Source organism: Osmia bicornis, chromosome 10, assembly GCF_907164935.1.
Source record: "Osmia bicornis bicornis chromosome 10, iOsmBic2.1, whole genome shotgun sequence".
Taxonomy (NCBI): Eukaryota; Metazoa; Arthropoda; class Insecta; order Hymenoptera; family Megachilidae; genus Osmia; species Osmia bicornis.
Window position 1 is genome coordinate 1265060 of NC_060225.1, and position 18328 is coordinate 1283387.

Sequence of the window (18328 nt, forward strand, 5' to 3'; positions counted from 1 at the left end):
AGTGAAGGGGTGGTAGCTGGGATGATTCTGAACAGCTTTTTCCTTTGCGAAATACTTCTTTGAAGCTACGTTTTTGAATTATTAAGGAAAAATACTGACCAATCCAAGCGCGTGTAGCGCGCGGGCTCATGGACGGTAGCGTCGGCTACGAAAGCGGGGCTTGACGTAGGTCGCGAACGAACGGTTCGGCACTCCGCTGGCACAGCACAATAAAAGAATTGAACTGGTTGAACATTTTTAATTGTTGCTCAAAATGATTACGGAATCTAATCTCTTGTCGCCGGTCAAAATGTTAAAAAGAAAATTCTAAACATTTTAAACAACAAATAAAAATGTTTTAAATGGAATAATTAATAAAAGTTTAAAAATAATTTAAATGAAACTTACCCATTCGTTCCTAAATTAACCTGCTATGCTAAAAGCAGACAATTCCCACTGGGTCACTGTGTCGATCCTGAACATTCGAGGAGGGAACACATTACGAAGAACAGCTGATCTCCAGACAAGATCATTGAACTCATTCAACCACACGGTCACTATCACATTTCACAGAATATTCTTTCACATAAATAAACATTTTGGGTAAACTGTACTTTACTGGACCCAACATTTTTGACCTTTTTTTTTTAATCTATAGTTTTTGTTGTGTAGAATCCAAAAATGCAAGTCTTAACTTTAGGAATCCAATGGTTAACAAGTTATGAGCGTGTAAAATTTGACACTTTTAGTACATTTGCTAAGTTACTGTGACGCCGTATTGACTTCTTGTCCAATGAATGGTGTCTCTAGCTGCGGGCAGACGCATGTGGTAGTACGTAGCAAATCTAGCACGTAGTTAGATTTATATTTATATGTAAGCGTTTAGTGGAGGGGAGAGAGTTTCGTCTCCCCGGACACATTGAGTTCGGGCCGGGGAGCGCTAGATGGCGGCGAGATTGAACGGAGCCTCTCGCAAGCGCTCGCCCGGCATGCCGTTCGGATATATATAAGTTCCGAATAGCGGTACGATAGGTGTCTGGGGCAGGGATCGTCTGTTGTCAACCCCACTGACGAGTCTGACAGACGATTCCGAGACGAAACGCTTTTTTCTCTCTTACATATATATAGGTTAAACTTTACTTTAGGGGACACCCAATTTTTTTGGGTATGGGTTCCATCACTAGCTGTATTTAAATTACTCATAAAATTGATACAGTAGAAGCAATAAGCAAATGCATGGGCTGTATCCTCTCTCTTTAAGATAAATATAAACCTAACTAACTCAGACAGTATCAAATTTACGGTTTGTCTAAACCCGCTAAATCCACATGCGTCTGCCCGCAGCTAGCGACACCGTTCATTGGACAAGAAACCAATACGGCGTCACAGTAACTTAGCAAATGTACTAAAAGTGTCAAACTTTACACGCTCATAACTTGTTAATCATTGGATTCCTAAAGTTAAGACTTGTATTTTTGAATTCTACACAACAAAAACTATAGATTTAAAAAGAAGGTCAAAAATTTTGGGTCCAGTAAAGTATAGTTTCCCCAAAATGTTTATTTACCTGAAAGAAAATTCTGTGAAATGTGATAGTGACCGTATGGTTGAGTGAGTTCAATGATCTCGTCTGGAGATCAGCTGCTGTTCGTAATGTGTTCCCTCCTCGAATGTTCAGGATCGACACAGTGACCCAGTGGGAATTATCTGCTTTCAGCGTAGCAGCTTAATTTAGGAACAAATGGGTAAGTTTCATTTAAATGGTTTTTAAATTTTTATTAATTATTCCATTTCAAACATTTTTATTTGTTCTTTAGAATGTTTAGAATTTCCTTTTTTACATTATGACAGGCGACAAGATTCGTATTCATTTTAAACAACAACTAAAAATGTTCAACCAGTTCAATTTTTTTATTGTACTATGCCAACGGGGTGCCGAGCCGTTCGTTCGTGACCTACGTCAAGCCCCGCTTTCGTAGCCGACGCTGCCGTCCCTGAGCCCGTGCGCTATACGCGCTCGGATTGGTCAGTGTTTTTGCTTAATAATTCGAAAAGGAAGCTTCAAACCACTTTTTCGCAAAGGAAAAAGTTGTTTAGAATCACCTCACCTACCACCACCTCAGAGGATGAAAATACGTTACGGGACACCCTGTATAAGGGATACCGGATCGGCGGCCGGGAAAATACGGAACTCTAACCCGTTGTTACGAGCTGGAGGGGGTGGCTGCGTAGCCGGGGCTTAATTTCGGTTATGGTATTGTTAATGGCTTAAGGGGGGAAATACAATTAGAACTTTCAAAAAATGCAAATTTTTTTTTGCATAAATTGTTAGTTCAATATGTCATGAATATCATCCCAAAATTTGACAAAAAAATTCGAAGTATTTTTGAAGCTATAGCCTCCGAGCGTGACACGCCTCTTGAGCATTGCTGAGGCCAAGCAAAACTTTAAACGCGTTTTTCTCGAAACATAATTTTTTAAATTGATGGGAAATGTAACTCAAAAATTATTAAACCGATCTTTTTGAAATTTTTATCACAGCTTCATAACACTGTTACCTTTTCGCTAAACCTAATTGTTTTTGTAAAAAATACTTTGTTATTGCAAAAAATATATAAAAAGTACACAAGAAAACCTGTAAAAATTTACTATTTTTTCCAAACGCATATAAATCTTCCAATTCTCAACTTTTCAATTTGTATTTAGGTACAATTAGAAACTATGGGTATGAGTAATAAGTTCTTTCTGTCTCCAATGTTTGAGAAGGATATAACGGGCGCTACACGTCACGCCGATTTCCACCTCCCGCGCGGACCTGTTGGACTATCGTATTAATAAAACCACCATTTTGAAAAATTAAAAATTAAAAAAAATATGATTTTGTACCTTAATATAGGTATTAATAAATGCCAAAGTTTCAAAAATGTACCACTGTTTCTTTCTGCCCAAAAAATTTCTGCAAAAGCTTGCAAATTTCTAGCTTTCAATTGTATTTCCCCCCTTAACCAGTGCTGCTATTAACACTGGGAGCCTAACGAAGTAGACGCGGAAACGAACCTACGTATGACTAACGTAGGGAGCTCCAGGAGGTTGGTTATCGTGGACGAACCTACGTATGGCTAACGTAGGGAGCCACAGGAAAGGTGAAGACGTGAGGACGAACCTACGTATGGCTAACCTAGGGAGCCGTAGGAAATGTTAGTATTAGATCTCATAACTTGATTAGTGTACCTCGAGCGGTAAAGGTACACCTTAGTGGGTTTTCTGGAGTAGTCAATATAATTGAACGGTAATAAATAAGTTAAATAATATGAATTTATTGTCTTTGCCGGGACCTTACAATTGTTGAGTGTAACTGTCGCGGTGTTCTACGAGTCAAATTCTAATTTATAAGTTTAAATGAACTGAATAAAAGAGTTTAGTTTCGATTCCGCGAAGCAAGAATGTAATCCTTCTCGGCTTTTACGAACACGAGCAAACGGGAGCGGACTACAACGATCAGAATATTGCTTAACAGCAGACAACGTACTGTATAGCTACTGAATGCTTGAAGGGGACTTGAGTACCCGATCTCGCAGAGTTTCCTCGTTGCAAAGATTATCTGTAAGAGAAACGTACTGGCGTGTATCGAACCGTTTCTAGACTTTAACTAGACCCAAAGTGTCTTCGCTGCCACCTTTTTTATACCCAAAAATTGGATTAAAAAGAGTGGTGGGGACGGACTCTACGTGACTCCGAGGGACCGAGCCCTTGCTTCGCGTTGGTCTCGAATTTTCTAGAAGACTGTTTATGCCGGGTGTGCACATCTGTCTCCATATAAGGAAATTTTCGAGACGGAAACGTAACACCGTCTTGACTTTGTTAATGTTCATAAACAATATTATATAAAATATACAAAACTTCGGTCAGTCAGTTTCATTCTCACGAGTTCAGTAGTGTTCTAAAATCGCCATGGCTATGTTTTTGTTACTATAGTTTTTATTACTTTTTGCTTCATTTCACAAACGAATGAATAGAGCAAGGTGGACCCATCGCATAGTCACCATGCTTGTCTGACCTTAGTCCATTAGACTTTTACCTTCGGTACCATTCAGAAACTATCGTGTATGCAACGCAAGTACACAATGTGCACCATCTGCAAAAAAGGATACAAAATGAGTTTGAGGATATTCGAAGAATACTTGATATTTTCCACAGAGTGCTGGATTCGATGCTACGACGCGCAGTTGCACGTGTTAAGGCACAAAGCGCCTTAAATATCCATAACTTGATAATTAAGGTATATCGGACACATGTTCGTATGAAATTTTTTACTTGCTTTAGTGTGTAGATTAAGCATCTGAAGTATTGATGTGCATTTATGAAATACCCTGTATAGTCACATTACGAGGTTAAAATGGCCCCCAGGAGTCATGTCAAAGCTAAATCTATTTTTCAACTAAAAACACATAATAGTTGTGCATTAAAAATAAAATGATAAATACAAAAGTTATCCAGTTCAAACAAGGGTAGTTGGTAGTGACTTAGGGCGCAAGGGCCTATTCCTCGAGGCACCTCAGGCGCGTACTGTATGAACTTTTCAGGGCGCATTCGGGCTACACTCGTATTAATAGGTTTCCACATCACCCACGGGGTACAATTCATACCGCACGCGCCTGTGGTGCCTCGAGGACTAGGGGCGTAGGAGGAAAGGGGCGTAGCCTCTGAAAACTGGCCGAAAAGAGCAGTTAATTCCAAGCCCTGCCATAAATGATCGAATTAATAACAATGATAGTCTCAGATGTTAACTCTGCTAGAAAAATTAATTTGACCTTAAAATGACTCTTAAACTGGACCATAAAATGAAAATTAAAGTCTTCAACAAATGGCACTGTCTAAACTCGGTAACTTCGATATTTATTATTTTGTTTTATAAAATGCATAAATAGGGTATTCAGGGAGGCAGAATAAGACAAAAATCAAGAATGATAAAATATCATTGACGAATTTTAGTTATTAACGTTAAAAGATTCGAGTGAAAAGCGCCTAAAAACAGCAATCTGCACAACACTATTGGGAAGAAAGGGCAAATTGTGGCTTTCAAAGAGAGTAATTTTAGTAATTGCGAAATCTTCCGTCGCCTTGGACGTTCTCATCATCTCAGTAACGAATTTGTTAAGAAAGGAGATCAATATAGCTCAAAAGTATCGTCAGGAAGGCCGTCACTTTTAACTAAGCGTGTAAAGAGAATTCTTCGCAAAGAAGCTACGAACTCAACAAAGGGAACACGACGGTTACGTAATGAAATTGTACCAGAAGTTTCGCATATGACCGTTTGGCGTACTCTAAAAAAGTAGTTAAATCTTCATTATAAAAAAATGGTACAAGCTCCAGCAATGACCAAGGAACACTACAGTATTCGATCCCGTTTTGTAAATGAGCACCAAACATGGACGCATCAATGGAAATCGGTATGGAGACATGAGCTGAATACCATTATTTTTTTTTTTTTTAATTTAGGTCATCTTCTCGGATGAAAAGAAATTCAACCTGGGTGGGCCAGACGGGCCCATTGCTGCCACGATTTGCGGCGTGCACCACGTTATTTTTCTAAATGCAATTGTGGTGGCCGCTCAGTGATGGAATGGGCCGGCTTTTCGACATTCGGAAAGACAACTTTGGCGTTCATTGATACTCGTGTAAACTCGTTGGCGTATCAAAAAATATTTGCTGAATATTTACTTCCATACTTGCGCCGTTTTTCACCCGCTAAATTAAAATTTATGCACGATAATGCTACAGTTCAGGTTTCTACAAGTACTAGGCAGCGGCTACAATGAAGGAAAATCAACACTCTCAGCTGGCTAGCGAGATCTCCTGATATTAATCCTATCGAAAACCTTTGGGGCCAACGGTTGACAATTTAATACTGTTGCTGAATTGAAAGCTTGGGGTCGCGTTACTCCGAATGAGCTACAAAATCTAGCTAAATCAATGATGACGAGAATGAATTTATTAATAAAAAATGGTGGAAAACCTATAAATTACTAAGGGCGTTTATTCTTTTAAGTTATAATATTTTTGTATCTTAAAGTTTTTGTTTCTCTACAAGTGGGCCTATTATTTTGTTATAGTTAAAAATTTACAAAAATCAGATAAATGATTACTGTAGAAAAACGAGACATTATATTAAAATGAAATTTTACACAAATACTCCCTAGTAAATACTTATTGTTAGATTAAATGCTGAAAATTTCAGCCGAATCGGTCAACCAACTCCAGAGTTATAATAAAAAATCGAAGTGGATTTATCTTTTTGTTACGCACTGTACGAACAACTGACAATTTCGTATTAATTTTAGTGAGTACAGTGTGCATTATAACACTTGCTTCGAGATTTAAAAAAAAGTTTTATGCTAGGCAATGATTTGTCAGCACTGTAACAAAAAGGAACACAATAGTGTGGGAAGGGGGCGTTTCGTTTCAGGATTGTCTGCCAGACTCGTCAGTGGAGCTAACGACAGACAAACCGTGTCCTAGCCGCCTATAACACCGCGTTTCAGAATTTCTATATATCCGAATCGCATGCCGAACGACCACCAACGAGAATAGTACCCCGATCCCGCAGCCACCTGGCGGTCATCGGTCCAAGCTAAGGGCGCCCAGGGTGACGAACGCCCTTCCCTTCCACTAAACGTCTACAATAGCACGTGGTAAACTTCTAGTATTCAATGACTATTGGCTGTAACTGTACACGCCCCTACTGACACGACATTTAATCGTCGGTGCTGTGCAGATTGCTGGTTTTAGACGCTTTTTACTCGAATCTTTTAACATTAACAATAGAGAAAAAAGTTGTCGTCAATGATATTTTATCATTCTTGGTTTTCGTTTCATTTTGACCCCCAGAATCATCTCTTAAAATTTGTCCCACATGTTGTCGGACACCCTGTATAACTACAAAGCTTTAGTTGAAAAACAGATTTGATATTGAAATTACTTCACCTGGTCATTTTGATCCTATTATGATATGACGACATATTTGTTAGTAAAATTTTCTGCTCTATCCTATCTCGAAGTAAGAAAAAAAACCAGGAACCTCTACTGAAAAATTTTTGTGAAGTAGAAAAGGCGCTCTTTGAATTTTGAATATACTGTAAAATTCGACATTTTAAGCAATTTTTTTCCTCTGACGAATATGTTGGACTCACTGAGTTTCAAAGATACACGCAAAAAACTGTGAGAATTACTCCATTGAATTTCGCTTATACGTATATGTCCGTGGCCGCGATTGCGTCAGCAAGCAATCCTAACTTACCTATCGTTTCTATCAACAGCACCACGTGGCCGGGCCACCATCCATGTAACGGGTAAGCTTCAAAATTAAACTCAACTGATTTCAATAATTTTAAATATCGACTTGCGTTGCCGGCCGCCGTTAGGCATGCAGTTCAAAATTACTGAAATGTGTTAAGTTTGATTTTCAGGTCCACCCGTTATATAGGGGGTTGCTGGGACAGTGCCACTGTTTACAGAAACAGTAACCAAGCAACGATCACACACGCTACTACAGACGCATACGTATAAACTATATAGGGTGATTTTCTCGCAACCGGACACAAAGGAACAATAAACTCTTGACAGCACTATGAAGAGGTCTGCATTGTCACGTGCCAGCGGGGATCTGCCCAGGCCGAGTCGACTCTGTGTGTGTACGGACCTCTTCATGGTGCGGTCAAGGGGTTCATTGTCGCCAGTTCCTTTGTGTCCGGCTGCGAGAAAATCACCCTGTAGATTATAGACAGAATTCACTGTACAGTAAAACCTGGATAAGTGCAAGAAAATTGGGACCTAAGCATTTCGTTTATATATAGAGTCGAGATGTCGAATCTCGGGTTACATGCGACGCCAGCTAAGCGTGAACGTAGAAAGGGACGGTGAACTTGTCGATGAGGTCCTCCCCCTCCGATTCTGATGATTTTTAAATATGTTGTAAAATTCGTCATTTTAAGCAACTTTTTTCCTCTAAGCTATATGTCGGACTCAATTGGTTTGCGAGATATTGGCGAAAGAATATTGTTACTACTACAGCGAATTCTGCCTATACGTACGCGCCCGTGGCCCAGGCCCTCCAAGCTCCACTCTTGTGAACTTGATGCAAATTTTAACTCGGTGCAGAAAATCCAGGCAGCGCTGATGTCGCTTCTCTACATGCATACCTTGTATCACTGATTTTAACATACACAATTAAAGATATCGTGACGTCATGTTCCCGCGAAATTTGTCGCCGCGTTTTTCAATTGTTTCAAAATTTAAAGAGACTGAAGAAATATGGCGCACAGTGGGTGACAGTGGTGACAGAATTTCCAGGTTAGTGAATTCCATTATTATAATTATTACTATTATTATTGTCATTACTATTGCTATTATCATTATGACTATTATTATTATTTAAAAAGATGTTTTTTTTTATTTTTTCTACGTTTTTAGGTTTTTCAATAACTTCTGCTGATGAGATGCAGCAACAGGAGGAGAAGATAGAAATTAAGTAAGTACAGAATTTTTTTAAATTGTTACTGAAAGCATTAACTGTTTACATTGCTGTTTTAGTAATATATTTAATTTTAATTATTAAAATGTATCTTAAAAGAAGGAGAAAGAAAATATGCAGCATCAGAGGGTGTATTAACAAAAACAGCAGGATGTTCTTCTTCCCCCAAGAGAGAAAGGATAAGAAGAGGATGGCACAGTAGGTGGAAGTATGTGACAACCCAAAGTCTGTGCTTCCACCTGAAAACTGAAATTCCAGGTGGTCTGTAGCAGCTACTTTAAAGAAAAATACTTCATGAGGAAAAGATTAACATCAGCAGTTCCAACACTGAACTTATTTGGTAATAACTCTTATATACTTTTTATAGCATATGTAAATAATTGTTAATGAAAACTATTATTACAGAGGCTGTAATAAATATTGCATATCAGAGGCTGCCTCTATTAAAATAGAGAAGAAATGAAATGAAGAAGAAGATTGTAAGTATTCAGTTTACATATACAATATATAAAACCATTAACATAGTATTAATATATTAAGTATAATCTGTGAGCAGAGTGTGTGTTTTATTGTATGTATGATTGTGATTGATTGTATATTATTATTGATATATATATATTCATTATATTTTTGTAAAAATTTAATATATTTTCTTTGTTATACATATATTGTTGTCATTTTTCCCCTTTCATTATTTTTATTTTTGAAAGTTTTGAATAAGTAAGACCATGCACACGTATATAGGAACCATATGCTTGTGTGTGTGTACCTCACCGATATCATCTATATGTGTTTGTATCGACACCAGCGCTGCCTGGATTTTCTGCGCCAAACTAATTTTAGTTACAGCATTAAATACGGGAGTTTGGAGGGCCTGCCGTGGCCGTGTGTGCGCCGACTCGCTTGCCTATTGTTGCTGAAAGCAGCATCATGTGGTTCGGCTCCTATTTATATAACCGGTAAACTGAAAAATCAAATTATAACATTTGACTCGCGTGGCCAGCCGTCTAAAAGCGGCCGGAATATTAATGTAACCTAACCTAGACGTATAAATAACAAAAAATAAAATTCCGCCAACATTAGTACGAATGGCAGACAATCTTATGGTGCACAATGATTAATACTAATATTGATGGAATATAAATGTTTTCCGTTACTTATACGGGGTGTCCCACGTAACACTTTTCACGATTTTTCAAGTACTTGCGATAATCTAACAAAAAAATATTTTTAATAAAAGTTTATCAGTTTTCGATTGACTATACACTCCAATAAAAAAAAGTTTAACAAAATTTTTTTTTCCATAATTGTCAAGATCATCTACAATTTTTTAAATGACACTTTATATTTTTGACATTATGGTATTATAGCCCGTATCAGGGCGAATTCAACGACCTAGTACACCATGACCTTTGGATAATCTTGAAGGCAAGGAAATGAAAACTTCAAGAAAAAATGACAATCTGCTTGAATGGGTGATAGTAACTTGTATTTATTACTAAGACTCGAAATTACATTCAATTTAATAACCTTGAACAAATAAATGCAAACGATGTAAATGTTGTAGTACTAGAAACGTATCTACGAACTTATCTACGAACTGTCGACAATTGTGCCTGCAACAACATGGTCTACATTTCGAACATTTGATGTGAATTCTTCACAAAATAGTTTGCGTTCATTTACTCAAGGTTATTGAATTGAATGTAATTTCGAGTCTTACATTAGTAATAAATGCAAGTTACTATCACCCATTCAAGCAGATTGTCATTTTCTGTTGAAGTTTTCATTTCCTTGCCTTCAAGGTCATCCAAAGGTCATGGTGTACTAGGTCGTTGAATTCGCCCTGATACGGGCTATAATACCATAATGTCAAAAATATAAAGTGTCATTTAAAAAATTGTAGATGATCTTGACAATTACGGAAAAAAAAATTTTGTTAAACTTTTTTTTATTGGAGTGTATAGTCAATCGAAAACTGATAAACTTTTATTAAAAACATTTTTTTGTTAGATTATCGCAAGTACTTGAAAAATCGTGAAAAGTGTTACGTGGGACACCCTGTATGTCTAGATTAGGTTAGGTTAGGTTATATTAATATTCCAGCCGCTTTTAGGCGGCCCGTCACGCAAGTTCAATGTCAAAGTTATTGAAATTAATAGTTAAACTTTGATTTTTAACCCTGTAGGAGGGGGGCATTTCACCTTGCCTATTATTCATACCTAGTGCAATAAATGAGACGAGTTCAATGGGCCGACCATGAAATCAGCTGTTCTACCGAACGTGTTTCCTCGTCGAATGGTTGGGACCGACACAGTGACCCAGTGGCAATTATCTGCTTTCAGCGTAGCAGGTTAATTTAGGAACAAATCGATAAGTTTCATTTAAGTTGTTTTCAAATTTTTCATCATTAACGTAGCCTCCAATTCAAACGTTTATTAATTATTCCATTTCAATTATTTTTATTTGTTATTTAGAATGCTTAGAATTTCCTCTTTTACATTATGACAGGCGACAAGAGATTAGGTTCCGTATTCATTTTAAATAACGACTAAAAATGTTCAACCAGTTCAATTTTTTTATTTTGCTATTCCAACGGGGTGCCTAGCCGTTCGTTCGCGACCTACGTCAGGTCCGGTTTTCGTAGTCGACACTGCCATACCTGAGTCCGCGGACTATGCGCGCTCGGATTGGTCAGTGTTTTTTGTTAATAACTCAAAAACGAAGCCTTAACCAACAGTTTAGCAAAGGAAAAAGTTGTTTAGAATCACCCTAGCAATCATCTCTCTTCGGCTGTCGAGGCAGTCGTGGGACACTTGTATATTCGAACTACATGCTGGGTGACCACCTACTTGAACCTGGCACCCGACTTTGATAAAATCAATTTTTTCCAATTGCATTGTATTCTCCTTCATTTGTACCCGTTTGTACCACTTTTCTTTTCATTTGTACCCCAAGGTATAAGATATAAGGGGGTGAAAATAGCCTGTTACGGGTGCTGTTTCTTAATCGTTTGTACCCGTTTGTACCACATTCAGTTTCGTTTGTACCCCAATGGGTTCGTTTGTACCGTCTTTTGAAAAAATCTGCAAGGGGTAACTTCGCCATTTTTGTATATTTTTTATATTAATGACATAAAGACTATAAATATAGCGTAACTAGTATTACTAACTTCAAATCTACGACCTACAGTATTTCATCGTCTATGCGTTAGTCGGAAACTCTATAGTGGCTCGTTAAAAGAAAGGAACTATTTGTGATGATTGAGATCTCTTACGTGCTGAATAACAGAAAACAACGCAAAACTGTTTCCACCCCCATAACATGGACGATGGTAGATAAAAAAAAATACGCATTGAATATTTTTATAAAACCTATATTTCCCCAAAGTTTCATCAAAATAGGCGTGTTATACTTCGATACGTTTCATTGTACGTGCTGTTGAGTCGCGAAAATAATTCTTTGTTGGAAACAGTAATGTTTCCAAGGAGGTAATGTTATGGACGGCGGAATCAAATGTGATGATAAGTGAACAAGTCTTCTCAGATATATAATGATCGATATTATCGACAACCTTGATTAGTCATTACAAAATATTTAAAGGTACTTAATATTTAGAACAAATATACACGTTAATGCTTAAACAATTAGAAAACAGCACCCACAAGGAGATTTGAAAAATCTTCAACAATGCCAAAGTTGCCCCTTGGGGGTTTTTTCAAAAGTCGGTACAAACGAACCCGTTCAAGTACAAACAAAACTGAAGGTGGTACAAACGGGTACAAACGATTAGGAAACAGCATCCGTAAAAAGATTTGAAAAATCTTAAAAAATGACGAAGTTAGCCCTTGCGAGTTTTTTCAAAAGTCGGTAGAAACGAACCCCTTGGGGTACAAACGAAACTGAATGTGGTACAAACGGGTACAAACGATTAAGAAACAGCACTCGTAAAAAGATTTGAAAAATGTTAAAGTGGGGTGCTAGGCTATTTTCACCCCCTCATATCTTTTCATCCCTTAGGGTACAAACGAAAAGAAAAGTGGTACAAACGGGTACAAACGAAGGAGAATACAATGCAATTGGAAAAAATTGATTTTTTCAAAGTCGGGTGCCAGGTTCAGGTAGGTCGGGTGACCGCTTGCGAGAACAGTCACCGATCATCTCGCCGCCACCCAACGATCCCCGGCCCGAAGTAAAGGCGTCCGGGGAGACGAAATCCTCTCCACCCCGCCCCTCCACCAAACGCCCACAACTTATTGCACTCCTTAATTTTTTTTTTACCTACCAACAATTCCTTAATTAATTTACAAAACAGATCAAAAAAGGGGGTACCAATAAAATGTATTGCAACAGTGCAAAGTATGTAACAAATATTTTTTTCATTTATATTAAGTAGTAAGCTAGTAAATAAATATAAATATATATATTCAACCAATTTATTTGCCTGAATTATGTATAATTTTGCAAAGTATAGCATTTTTTAAAACATTCTTCTGGGTGAAAACCAGGCTTCCTATCACAAGTATTACAAGTATAACAACATAGGATGTTGTTATCAACAAAGGAACCTTTGGACCTTGAATTTGTGGAATACCACTATATCTATTTTTATTTACTATGCACTACAAATAACTGGGTTCGTCCTATTATAGTAATAATAAGAACAATGTAAAACTGCTAAGAAAGGCGAAATATGACAAATTCAGTCTCTGTTTACGTATTACAAAGTATTTGAAAGAAGAAAAAAAATCAGATTTAAACATTTTCAATTATTTTAGAAATTGCGTTATATAATGTGGAGTCTAGCTCGACATTGGAGTTAGTGTAAGAAATGTGATATCGAGCCACATTCGACATATGTAGGAGTGGTAAGGGTTAAGCTAATCTATTACATATGTATGTATGTATATGGACGATAGCCAGGCCATGTGGTGCTGTTGACAGAAACAGATAAGCGAGGGTTTCTTGCCGGTGCACATACAGCCGCGGACGTATACGTACTCAGTTTTTCGCGAATATCTCGCAAACTAATCGAGTCTGACATATATGTAGCTTAAAGGAAAAAAGTTGCTTAAAATGACGAATTTTACAACATATTTAAAGATCATCAATACCGGAGGGGGAGTAATTTTTCTACAAGTTCACCGGAAAAATAGCTTAGAATTAAAACATGAGCGTAATCGATGAGGGCGGTGATTTATCGATTATATTAACCGAAAAAAATTGCTTAAAATATAGAATTCTAAAACATATTCAAAAATCATCAAAATTGGTAGAGGACAAGTTCACCAACATTTTTAATTAACTTTAAAATAACCCCTAAAGTTAACCTGAGGGTCAAGGTCATTATCAAATAGATATGTGTGTCTAAACTCTACAATTTTTGTATTTGACAACTTTAAAAGAAAAAATTCCACATAGGCTACATTAGATTGTATATCATACCAAAGGCTGGTGTTATCTATATCTGAAAGGACCCCGCACTAAACCACGTGAAATTGGTCCTTGGCGAAAATAGCTGAATTTGAAATACGTTGTACCTTTTGGGTCACTGAACAAATGTTTCTCAGGCAAAATGTCAAAAAATGGACAGTTTCGTCGTTTCAACCCTTCAAAGGCCTGAGGTCAGACCAGCAAAGATATCACTTTCGGATCAATGCGGCTACCATTATAAAGGAACAATATGAATTTTTAGTGAACACAATAATTAAAGAATAATTGTTTATGACAGTATTGTTTAAACAATTTGAAAATGTCATTATTTGCAAGAATTGATGGGGAAGATGATGAGAAAAATTACAACGGATAGCGTTTTCCTAGCGCATTATTTAACAGAATCAATGGTATTTAGTGTTTTTATTACACCTGTTTAACAGTATTTGTTTTTTCATAATTAAGGGTCCGTATACTGGAATAAGATTCACTATCAGTTATTTGTTTATTGCTTATTTTAAAACAAATAATGCGCTAGGAAAACGCTGTCCGTTGTAATTTTTCCCATTATCTTTCCCATCAGTTCTTGCAAATAATGACATTTTCAAATTGTTTAAACAACACTGTCATAAACAATTATTCTTTAATTATTGTGTTCACTAAAAATTCATATTGTTCGTTTATAATGGTAGCCGCATTGATCCGAAAATGATATCTTTGCTGGTCTGACCTCAGGCCTTTGAAGGGTTGAAACGACGAAACTGTCCATTTTTTAACATTTTGCCTGAGAAACATTTGTTCAGTGACCCAAAAGGTACAACATATTTTAAATTCAGCCATTTTCGCCAAGGACCAATTTCACGTGGTTTAGTGCGGGGTCCTTTCATATTATATATGACTACAAGTACGTTGTTTCATTCAAAATTAAATATATACCATTTTTAATGATTATCATTAAACTTTAATATAAAGGTAACTTTAAACTTCTGTTATGCTGTGATTTGCAATTTCTAAAACATCATTTTCACCATAACATTTTACATAAAGAACCATACAGCTTCACAAAATAAAGTATATTTTTATCTTTTATATTCTCCAAGATAGTACCAAGATAAAGGGTCAATTTTCAAACACCGGTTTCATCCCTTACATCTGAATAGTTGCCACTAGAAAAGATATGTTTCTTTCTTTTAACTGTTCTATGTACAACCAATTCTGTATAAATTTGTACAGTTTCATCAAAATCAGAAGAAAATGGCCCAATTTCTTGTTAACCAAATAAGTAATACTTACATAGTATAAATCATTTGCAATGAAGTTATCTACTATTTTTTCATAAAGATACATATTATTTTTAACAGCACTTCATTATAAGTGGCCAAGTAGAAGGAATAATAAAACGGAAAATGTTTGAAGAGCATAGCAGAAACTAATTTTAAGCAACACATATAACTTATGTATTATACCTTCGTTCCCTGGTTTTTCAGTCTTATTAGATTCATCATACTGAATCATATTGTAAACTTCAGTAGAATCGCAGAAATGCCGTTCCATTTCCAAAAAGAAATAAGTGATATATTTTCCTTTTGTAAAATATTGATCCTTTAAACTCTTATCATATCTTTCGTAATCATTTAGACGTTCGCTTCCATTTTCTGATGATTCCTCAAATGAATCTTCTGTTGACTCTGTAGAGAAATTACTATCTTCACCACTTTTTTATGATATATTCATTTTTTTAAATAGAAACTTACACATTTGTTTTTTAAACTCACTATCAAAACGTTGTACTGAATCTAATGCTTTGAAAAAAGGGATCTGACTATTCTGGTACATTTTCTATATAATAATTCTTTTTTCAATCTTCATATTTAGAGTTTTATTGAATTTTCTTTTTCTTTCTGTACATTTTTATTTATCACACTGCATATATTTCTACTTTTTTCGTTTTTAATGTGGAATATTTGTGCATGCACTATTAATACATAAACAATTATTTGTTTATAACTTTCAATTACATCAGACATCTACTATCTTCAAAACATTTTCTGTCAGGTGACTTCTTAACAACATTAATTTCATTATAAAAAATTTATTTAAACATTTTCATCATACTGTATTTGTAATACACCAGTTTTTTCACAATCTATTCTATGATGTTTAATTCTTAGTATGTTCTTTAAATTAAACATTCGGATTTATTTCTCTTTCTAGTTTGCCACTCCAACGTTTTTAATACTTACATAATTTCTTAAAAAAAATTTCTTCCTTTCATTATTGAAGTTGTTTAAAAAGCAATATTTAAAAAGATACTAAAAAATAATTTTCTTACACAATGAAAGTAATTTTTTAATTATATTAATGTACAATAAGGTACGAGGATATGCAAGATTGTTACTTTATTCGACTAGATTACTTAATTAATAAAAAAAATATTTTAATGAAAATTAGAGAAGGCATTTTCCAATACGTTAAAAAATCATACTTAAGTAATTTTAAATGGTTTATATATTTATACTGTTTTACTTTGTTTTACATAAAATTGATGTTACTGTATTGTATATTCACTTAATTTGATAGAAAAATTTCAATTAAATTTAATATAATTCAAAATACTGATAATCCTTACCTTCAACAAATGCACTTCGTCGTTGTTCTTTTCCTGCATTGACATTACTTCTTTCTGTAATAAATTCTTGCGTTCCACTTGCTACATACATTTCTTCTTTTTCTACTGTTATATCCATCTGACTATTTCCATTAATAGAAGCTACTTCAGATTTAACAGATGTACGACTTAATGTAGTTGGAGATAATCTGCTAATAGTTAAACTCTGTGGCGGCGTTCTGCTGCGTTCAGTCATTGCACAACATAAGGAAAGTTTTGTACTAGTATGAGATCCATATTGGGAATTTTCCATCTTAGAATTTTTGTTTGAATCACCATCTTTGTATGATGTTTCCAAGCATCCCACTTTAGTTTTTTTATTCAAAAGCATGCGACAAAGAGATTTTTTTTTTTGTTTCGATTTAGGTGAAATATTTGCCTTAGTAACATTTATTGTATTGGATATATCATGAACTTCACATTGCTCCATTGTATTTATAATTATATACTTTTAACACCATATAGTTATTCACTATTAATGAATAAAGTATTTTATTATTTAACAAAATTTAATAAGATAAATGTTATATACTTATGCGTTACTATTAACTGAGTCAAAACATGAGTTTTTATATTAATTTTATTACATTAACACTCTCTTTTCATCTAAGTATTTACTATCATTAGCAGAACAAATGTTTTATATGTATATGAATTTTATTTGAATATTGTGCAGTTATACTATTAGGTATATTAACTATTTTATTGTATCACAGAGACTAGAAAATATTTTGTTCTATTAAGATATATAATACCTTATGTTATTAACATTTTATCATCTGTATATTTTGTATGTTTAAATAAATACATTTAGTAAGTAATTGCACTGCAAATATTAATAGAGTTAGCATTTTCATATTTGATGTAGTTATTAATTTAATATTTAGAATAACAATTCAGTATCAAATGTGCTTTATTTTCTTATGTGTAAAATTAATTTTCTTTGAATATATGTACTCGTCAAGGAATAATTATCGACGCTTTTATTGGGTTATGCTACAATTTAGAAAAAGTTATATTAAATGCAAAATCAAAGGTTAATGCCATTTACTTGCATACATTTCTATATTATTATAAAATTGACTTTGAATTTCACATTAATTATGAAACAGCACATCATTCATGCTAGAATCCATAATAACTCGTTTTGTGATTGAAAATATGAAAATATTCATTAACTCTAACTTCTGCCTCCATTTTCAAGCAAAAGGTAAAATAAGCAACATAATATTTTGAAAAATTCAATATAATTATCAATATATTTCACTATTTTAAAAATTATCTTATGAATGAAAATGTCAAATATCTATATTTATAAATATTGTATCCTTACTGCTTTAGCGCTAACTTCTGAACTTGTGCAGCTGTCAAGCAGACGATAATATTATCACCTTTTAATAGTTTCATATAATTTTATATTTTTATAATTAATATATCCAATATAATTTAAACAGCAATAACTAACATAATTGAAACAAGCTCGGTGCAATCACTAAGAAAAATTTACTCATTTAATTAAAAATATATCTGTCAAAATGAGCAGACGACGTTCTTTAACGCTATGCAATTGGCAGAAGTCGTTCACTCATTATATCACTCACGTGCACACTAGACTTCTCTTAGTTAAGGGAAAATGTAGTGGAAGGAATCTCCCACCACCCGCTTGATTGACAATGCCACGTCGAGATCAAAACTGAATGATGGGAAAACTAATGTTT

At 35.0% G+C, this 18328-nt stretch overlaps 1 protein-coding gene across 5 annotated transcripts in view; it reads right to left on the reverse strand.

Moving 5' to 3' along the window:
* The window catches only part of LOC114881124 (inositol polyphosphate 5-phosphatase E), a 69711-nt gene extending 51390 nt beyond the window's left edge, over positions 1-18321 (reverse strand). Inside the window, exons 1-3 of one of the 5 annotated variants that reach the window (XM_029197785.2) lie at positions 17670-17910; positions 16572-17082; positions 15409-15630 (exon numbers count right to left, since the gene is read on the reverse strand). In XM_029197785.2, the coding sequence (XP_029053618.1) occupies positions 15409-15630; positions 16572-17040 (691 nt within the window). In that variant the 5' untranslated portion in view covers positions 17041-17082; positions 17670-17910. The other 4 variants (XM_029197782.2, XM_029197783.2, XM_029197781.2 and 1 more) reach the window with 4 other exon arrangements.
* Between the last annotated feature and the right edge of the window lie 7 nt (positions 18322-18328).